The 8,623-nt window shown below is 39.0% G+C and overlaps 1 protein-coding gene across 1 annotated transcript in view; it reads right to left on the reverse strand.

The window, feature by feature from the left end:
- The window catches only part of PSMA3 (proteasome (prosome, macropain) subunit, alpha type, 3), a 10,793-nt gene extending 2,659 nt beyond the window's left edge, over positions 1-8,134 (reverse strand). The window contains exons 1-7 of the mRNA XM_010020029.1: positions 8,057-8,134; positions 6,850-6,973; positions 5,914-6,015; positions 5,705-5,778; positions 5,028-5,100; positions 4,066-4,131; positions 724-770 (exon numbers count right to left, since the gene is read on the reverse strand). Coding sequence (XP_010018331.1) covers positions 724-770; positions 4,066-4,131; positions 5,028-5,100; positions 5,705-5,778; positions 5,914-6,015; positions 6,850-6,973; positions 8,057-8,079 — 509 coding nt within the window. The 5' untranslated portion in view covers positions 8,080-8,134. The remainder of the gene's footprint in view (positions 1-723; positions 771-4,065; positions 4,132-5,027; positions 5,101-5,704; positions 5,779-5,913; positions 6,016-6,849; positions 6,974-8,056) is intronic.
- Positions 8,135-8,623: the final 489 nt, after the last annotated feature.

Genomic DNA, 8,623 nt, shown 5'->3' on the forward strand with positions numbered 1-8,623 from the left:
AAGTTACTGAATGGTACCTTTTTTCGCCTCTGTAAGCACACTATCCTCACACAGAGTTTGTGGGATAGTGTGAGTGACTACAGGCAATTACATCACTGAAGAGTTGTCCTAAATTGCACCAATAAATAGCAAATTAGGTATATCCAGTCTTTTCATGTGGTATCAAGCTTTATCATGTAAATGAGAAGAGCTATACCCTAGACACATCTTTAAACAAGTAGTTTAACTCTGCTGCTTTCCTAAGCACTCAAGTCTTTTTTTAGGCAAATGGGAAGGCTGGGTCCAAGACCTCAGCTTTACTTCTGGAACACTACTTAATGTCTGAAGCATCAGTTCATTGTTCAGTCTGCATAACAAAGTGTACAATTCAGTTCAGAATCAGGACATCGAGGAGTTTTGCCCCCATGTGTCACCTGGCTTATATATTTTAAAAATCAGTAACTATTCAGTTTAACCTTCAATCCACTGGTTGCACTGTGAAGTAGCAGACGAGATCAAAAGGTGTATTTTTCACATTGTTCAGCATTTTCAATACCGAGTAGCATATTCCCCTCACGAGAAAAAAAAAAATTAATAGCAGCAGATACTAAAGTCAGCATGAGCACTCATCTAGTAGAAGTAAAACCTGATATCCGACTGAAAAGGAATAGCTTCAGTTTGAAACCACCGCGAGCTCACCAGTACAGATTTCTGTAGAGTCGGAAAAACAGGCTGGAGACTTACATTTTCGCAACCTCTTTAACAACATCACGACAGGTCATTTCCTTCATCTGTAGACAAAAAATAGAGAGTTTAAGAAAATATACTATTTTCCATTTCCAAAAGGCCAGAACATGCATGGCTGCACACATGCCTAATGAGCTTACTATTCAGTAGGGATAACAGTGACAAGACTAGAACTAGATTTATTCTCTATGGTGCATCTTCCAGCCTGCTGTAGGCCAGTCATTCTTACAAGGAAGAATTTTACAACTGAAAGATTCTGTGGAAAAAAACGTTCTTTGAAACTTCCCCAGTTTAAAGCACTCATCAGCTGGAAATTTAGATAACCCTAGCACCATAAAAGCTTGACTTGTTCTTCGATGCTTTGTGATCAACTGGCAAAATAACCGTTGGAAGAGGCATCATATTTTCATATATGGCATTCATACTCCTTCTAGGTAGTATAGCAATACTTTTAGTCTTACCAACATCTTATGCAAGCAATTTTGACTTTTAAGTAATGTCCCAAGTGGAGAATATTGTTCCAGTGTTAAAAAACTGCATGCCTGAGCAAGGCACTGCCATCTCTTGTATTTTCTCACTGTTCTATCACAGTCTTTTAACAGTTTCACAGTTAATCAAAACAAAGCCTCATGCCAATTCCCATGACATAATAAAGTTGTTTTGCAAGTCACCTCTCTTGCCAGTCAATGCTTCTGGACTATAAAGTAGTAATATATTCTATATTCATGTTCTATATTTCACTAATGCAGTTTACCATCTCTTCCAATTCCCGAGTGTTTTCAAAACCATAGGGTGGAAGCTAGTTTTGAGACACCAGTGAAGGAATTAAGATTAAACCAGTTCTTTGTTCATGTTGAATGTCACAGCACTCTCTTGGGTGACGTACACACCTGCGGTGTAAGGCAGGGTGTAGCTAATGGGCCAGGGAAGTGCCCGTGCCTGGTCAGACAGACATGCCATCACAGTCCCATCCCAAGTAATTTCCTAAGCAGACAGAGACCCATTGCCCCAGCCCTTACATTTGTGATGCTGAATCCGTAACACAAACAGCACTGGCTGCTGTGTACAAATACAACTTGTGTCACACATTTAAATCACTACATGTATCAATGCATATGAAGTTAGGAGTCAAATAGGAAAACCCAAAGGTCTGCTCCTGTAAATATCACAGATATTTACAGGAGAGAAGGAAATTGATTTTTTTTGCCATTATCTGTTTCCCATCCCAGGTATGTTAATTTAGCAGACAAGAGTAAACACTGTTAACAGTTTATGACAGGAGTTAACTATGTTTATCTATACATACATATACATATCTATATATGTATCTCTCTCAAAAAGTCATACATCAAAGCTGCATGATAAGCACTGTAGAAATACTCTGGACCTGTAGAAGTACACAGGACCATAGGTTTTCCCACAGCTGAAGATACCAGACATTCACGCAAGATGCAACATATCACTGCAGTGTGATCAGTGCAGTGTTTTCTGCTTGCACCCTCAGCTACACATGATGATTAGGCACACTGTGTCCCCTCCCAGATACATGTACTGCAAAACAGATGCTGTAAGGCAGAGGTAAAGTTCTGACTACCTGCTTGTCTCTTACTTTTCACCTGTAGTCATCTCTTCCACAGGAAGAAATCTTAACACTGACAAGCTGCTGTAGACAGTATCACCCCACAACAGCTTTTGTACTTCTGTCTTTTTCCCATTTCAGTTTTGACAAATTCATCTCATCAAAATTAATTCTGACCTGGAAACCTGCCCAGTCTACAGTTAACAAAAAGCACCAGCATGCAAGACTGGACTCGTTTCACATTGCTGTGGCAAGATCATACACCTTACTGAAGACACCCTGCAAAGAAGCCATTAAGTATGTCAATGCAGTTAGTGGTACACCACTGTCCGTACACACTAGACTTTACAGACTCTACTGTAAAGTTCAAGCTATGCACATACTTGTTAGCTATACAGAAATCAGTCAGTAAAAGAGGCTTTTGAATATCCCAGCACTGAACAGAAAATAAATTTTTGGGAGGAGATTATATGTCACCCAACATCTTTCTGTCAATTTGCACACACAGAAATTCGAATTATCATTTCCCAGGTGCCACAATTCCAGTATCAAGATCAGATGATCTTGTAGGCTTCCTTCTTTTCATTTGGTATTCAAGCATGTGACCTAATTCAAGACTGAATGAATCAAGCCTAGGAATACTGTAATTTTTCCTGTAATTTTTCAGTTATGGTGCTACAGCACCATAAAGAGACCATTTTAAAAAGTTTAACAACCATATGAACTCTGAACCCTTCCGGAACAGTTGTGATGTACTTCTGCAGACCGAATCTACAAGTAAGATGCTAGCAGAGTATCAAATAAGAATTACATCAGTCAGATCAGGAGTGGGATTTTGTCCCCTTCGAAGGACGTCAGACAAGAACACAGAAGAAGACGACAGAAATCTTCAGGATTCTAACGTAGTTCTGAATCAGCTTAAGGCACATCTCAATACCTTTCAGTAGTCTTCTCTCTACAGACTAGTTTTAACACAGCCAACTGTTTGCATGCTCCTTCAGAAGGCTACAAAACAACTTCTTGGTGTGCACTTGCAGAATCTCCTTGTAACACTTGGCAGGTTATAGCATTGTGCAAGCAGGAAATGCTGAACAAAACAGCTCTTTGGTATCAATAATGGTATACCATACAGTTGTACCCTTTCTGGTGTTCGCAGCACTGAAGTCTTCCATCAGACATGTAAAGGTGTTTTGGAAGGTACATTACAGTCAGCAGCAACAAGCTGACGGATCTTTTGAATAAAAGACAGCACCTCAACACTAGCCAGCTGGGAAACACTGTCTGACCTGGCAATGACTTTATTTTTTCCATTACATTTTCAGAGTCATAATATTCCAGTGGCTCAGCATTTTGCAGTTCCACTCACTGTCCTTAACAAGCCCCAGCTTTTTGCAATTTTTAAACCAAAGGATCATCTAACACCTTTGGAAAAAATAGATTTACCACCCTGTACAATGCTGCTCTAAGGTTTTCATACAGAATGAAAATACTTTTATATTCTCTCAATTATTTTGCTTGCTGGCATGCATGGGCGTGTATGTTTATGCTTCCTGTTTTAAGCACGTGCACTCCCTACAGCCTACTTACTGCCCAAGGACAAGACTTGAGGAATACTGCTATTATAGAGGCTAAACCATGTCCTAGAACATACACAGAAATATTCCATCTCTCCTCCTGTATTTACATGCTTTAGGCATCCAAAAAGGTAACATAATACACTACCTGTCTTGAAACAGCACAACAAAACCGTAAAGTCATACCTGAAGCTTTTCTATCTCTGTTTTTGCAGCTTGCCTGGCTTTACCAATGGCACACCCCCAATAACCCTATAAAAAAAAAAAAAAGGGCAAAATTAATTAAATACTAAGCCTTCTACAGGTCTATTGTCACTTAGCATATGACAACCCCCACCCTACTCATACAACAAGAAGCTAATACACAGTAAACCTTCCCAAATTGTTGAATAGAACCCAGTTAGTAGATCAAGTACTGTTGACTGAAAGGTGCTCAGTAGTTCCCAGACAGAAACGCTCAGTTTGTTGCAACAGGTGGTTCTACAGGATCAAAAAAAAAAAAAAACCTAAACAAAAACACTTCTGCCTCTATGAAAATATACTGAAGTGTAAGCACGTAAAAATTAAGCAGTTGTATTCCCCTCAACAGCTGTGGTACTGGATATATTGAAAGAAAACTTGAAAAAAAAAAAAAAATCAAAACAGTAGGAGTATGTATCATCTTGTGTGTAATACACAGCTGCAGAGGCAGCACTCACAACAATTTACAACAGTACATACACTGATTTGACTGGTTGGTGTAGCAGCCAGTGTCAAGAGTAACAGCAGCCTTCTCCTGGCTGAAGCTCTCTCTTACCCGAAGTATTTGGTGAACGGGGTATCACTACAATACTTGCCCTTTATGGGCAGTGCATGGGACTTACCAGCTATAGCCAGGGGGAATAAACTCCCAAATGTGAGAGGCAAGCTTCAAAACTAGTTTCCCAGAGACCATACTTCTAAGAAACACACAATGTGTGTTTAATAAGGACATGCAAATGAGCAAAAATCAGCTCTGTTCATTTTAAGTAATGATTCATCAGAGATCTGCCCAGGCAAAAAGAAAAAAAAATTATCAGTTCTTTTGGAACAAAACTTACTATTTTCCCTAACTAGGAACTTTTAAGAGAGAAACTTATGCCAGATGGAAATATTTTTGACACACTCACATACGAAACTCCTGATGGATCAATCATGTACAGTTGTGCACCATCATCACTATCATAGGACCCCAACATAAAACTGGAGGAGAAAAGTGAAATTAGAAATATTTCTTCTACCAACACACACAGAATTACACAGACTACACCAACTCAGGTTTCCTACATTTTTCCAGGAGCAAAACTCCAACTGACCTACTACATTCTATTAAGCGCTTTGTCTGAACAGTTTAGTGTTACCATGACAGCCGAGCACCTGCATGTTGCCAGCAACATTTTACTATCTGTAACTAGAAAGCAGATCACAATTTATTAGGCCCTTTATATTAGAACTGCATAGTAGCTATAACCTACTCTTGTATATCAGGGCAAGCAAGATGACTGCAGAGGAAAGTTCTGCTTTCATCATTGTCACAGGCTTCGTAGTATCAGCTTTTCAGCTTTAAAATTCAGAGTCAAATTGGCAATCTATATAGAAGCCTGGAATACTGCTATGCAAATCTGTATGCTTTACTTAAGATTTTAAATGCACAAAGGAAGGGGAAGGGAATCCGTTTACAAGACAAATAAAGGTTACTATTCCAAGTTTAAAAAAAAAAAAAAAAAAGGACCTCAGACAACCTAAGTAGTTCCAGCAACTACAAAGCAAAAGATACTTACAAATAGTGTAAGTCTGAAGGACTTACCTACAACCAAAAGGTCTGACAGCGCTGTATAGCGTGTATGCATGCACATACATAGCCACTCTGTCCGCCAGATGCTAAGCAAAAGAAGAGAAAACATTGGAAACCCTTATTTTCAGAAATAAGTGAACCTGAAGTAATGAAATTTCACTATCTGTGTCAAGACTAAAAAAGCCAAAAAAACCCCTGCAAGAACTGCACCGGTTTCTTACCTTCAATGGAATATCATAACCGTAGTTTGATCTAAAGTTAGAAGCCTCATCTCTAGCTATGTCTGCCAAAGAACGAGCATCTGCCAGAAGTCCTGCCACTGCCTGAAATAAGAATGGGCATTAGCTAGGCCAAACAGACCTTGCAGGAACTTAATAAAATTCATGGACAAAAGTCTAATTATGCAACTTGAGATCTTTACCGAACTCTACGCACTACTGCAAGCGAATTCACCTAAACTATCCATCTGTTAGCAAGCTCAAAACATGTCAATATGATTATATATTAATACAGAATAGATTTATAGATTTTTTTCTCTAGTAAAATAAGCAAAATTATCTTCATGTTAAATAGTGTCTTATGATTTGCCATAACTATACTAACCCAAACACAACTATACTAACCCAAACAATGACTATTATTTCAAGTAATGTATATTCAACAGATAGTTTCAGGCATTTCTGTCACACAGTAACCACTACTTGGTATCATCCTGACATTGCTATTACGGATCAGCCAGCAACCCATACACTAAACTTCGAAGAATTCAACTGACGTCCACACTGTTGAGAAGAGAATCTCAAGCGCAGCGGGTTTTCTCTGTAACGCACCTTGTTAACTGTGTAAAAAAGCAGCACTTTAAAGCCTGTGTTTATATTTACATTCAAGTTTGAACAACTGGAATGCTGAAAAGCATTTAAAAATAATTAAAACCAGTCTCAAAATATGTATATCTTCCATTTTAAATTTGGATTTTATATATGTGTGCAATCAAGAATAAATTACAGAAAATGGTAAATAAATCCACTGGCATTTCTGGCACTGTACATGGAAACACTACTTTCTTAAACTATTTACTTATTCTTCAATTCATAGGTTTCTACTTTTGAGAGTGGTCCCTTTCGATTTATGAAAAACTAAAATAAATAGCACCTTACCATACCAACATGTCGATCGACATTAAAGAGACGTTTATTGGAGCCCTCTTCATAAAGCTTGGACAGAACTAGTTTTTCTACTCCAAAGACAACACCATCTTTGCATCTTATCCCAATTGCTGTGCTGAAAGACAAGAGAAATCTAAGTTTCTCACACAGAACTGTGGTGCAGAATATATAACAGAGAATTAACAAAATACAAGAAATATTTCCCAAAGCAGATTTATTACAACTCTGCTTTATCATTGAAGACAATAAGGGGCCGGGGGGGAGAGAAGCTAAAGCTCCCTAAACCTACAAATATTTTCTTAAACAAAGGAGGAAGGGGCTGCCAAAAGTCCCTACCCAAGTAGTTTTGAACAGACTATATGTGGTGGTGGCATCGTTTGGAGCGACTGCATAGCTGCTGCCCCATCACTGAGCTGAATGATACTGGTATGAAAACCACAGGCTGTTTAACCTCTCCTGGTAAATTCACTGTCGATCTAGAAGATGTGTCAACTTTCTCCAACTCTCAAGAAGTGCATCATCTGGCATAAATTACCCACAATGGCATACAAGAAATACTTCACTAATCCTTATATGGCTACGACCAGACACCTGGGTGGATTCAGCCCGTGCCTTGCTGAGTGCTCATTTCACTGCCACCACAGCTTAGCTGGACTTTTCACTTTACAGCATTCCTTTGCATATACTTGAGGGAAAACAGAGACTCACAGAGAGAGAAGATATCCTGTTTCTTGAAGAATATATATAAAGTTGTCATAAACTTACAAGGCACTGAGCATGTTAGTCTTTCAATACCTCAATTCACACCCATAAAATGGTTTTTAGATACTGCTACAGCAGTTCCACTAGTGTAACTGCTAAGCACCTTACAGACAGCAATGAGACCTGCAGTCAGATTTTGCCCCTAAGCATACATTTGTTATTGTCCTTAACATACATAAGTTTACTGGCTTCCTGTGCGTTCTCCCCAACATATCCATTTCTAGCAAGGAAAAGTGATTTCTTAGAAAGCAAAAGCAATTATACTAATTTTATGCTTAATTTGAAGCATCCCAAAAATTAACCCAGGGACACAGATGTTCAGAACTAGTTTTAACCACGTAATTTTATCTGCAATGTCATCATGCTTGTCTACTCCAATGACTCAGCTTTAAATGAGGCCAGCAAACAGAAAGAGAGGCAGATATTTGTATCTTACCTACTATTCTCCACAGCTTTCATAGCATATTCAACTTGAAACACTCTGCCATCTGGAGAAAACGTGGAAGCTGACAGGTCATACTGAAGAAGAAAACACACTCCTCAGAAAAAAAAAAAAACACAACACATCATATCCCAAGATTTTCAGAAGTCTGTCTGTTAAAAAACGCAATGTCACCTGCATGACATCAACGGCTATGAAGCACCTGAAGCATACATTAGATGCATGAACAGTGAGCAAACGCTAACTACAAGTCACTGCATGAATGCTGGCTATACCCACGCCTCAAACTCCATGAATGCAGACTTTGCACAGGCCTGAAATCACCGTGAATTACACAGTACTTAAAACCTAAGCGAACTTTCTGTGTGCCTTTAAATTTATTTCATAGTTTTTGAAGTCGTAGATGTTTGGTAATAGGAATATATCTGACATGTTGAAAAGGCTGTTCCGCACAGGAGACTGGCTCACTCCCCGGCCAAGAACTGTGTGAGAACAGAGTTACGGGTCGGGACTAAAGGCCACAGAGAATGCAGGAGGCTCCGGGAGGCAGCCGAAGGACCC

Source organism: Nestor notabilis, unplaced genomic scaffold (assembly GCF_000696875.1).
Source record: "Nestor notabilis isolate BGI_N333 unplaced genomic scaffold, ASM69687v1 scaffold16918, whole genome shotgun sequence".
NCBI lineage: Eukaryota > Metazoa > Chordata > Aves > Psittaciformes > Psittacidae > Nestor > Nestor notabilis.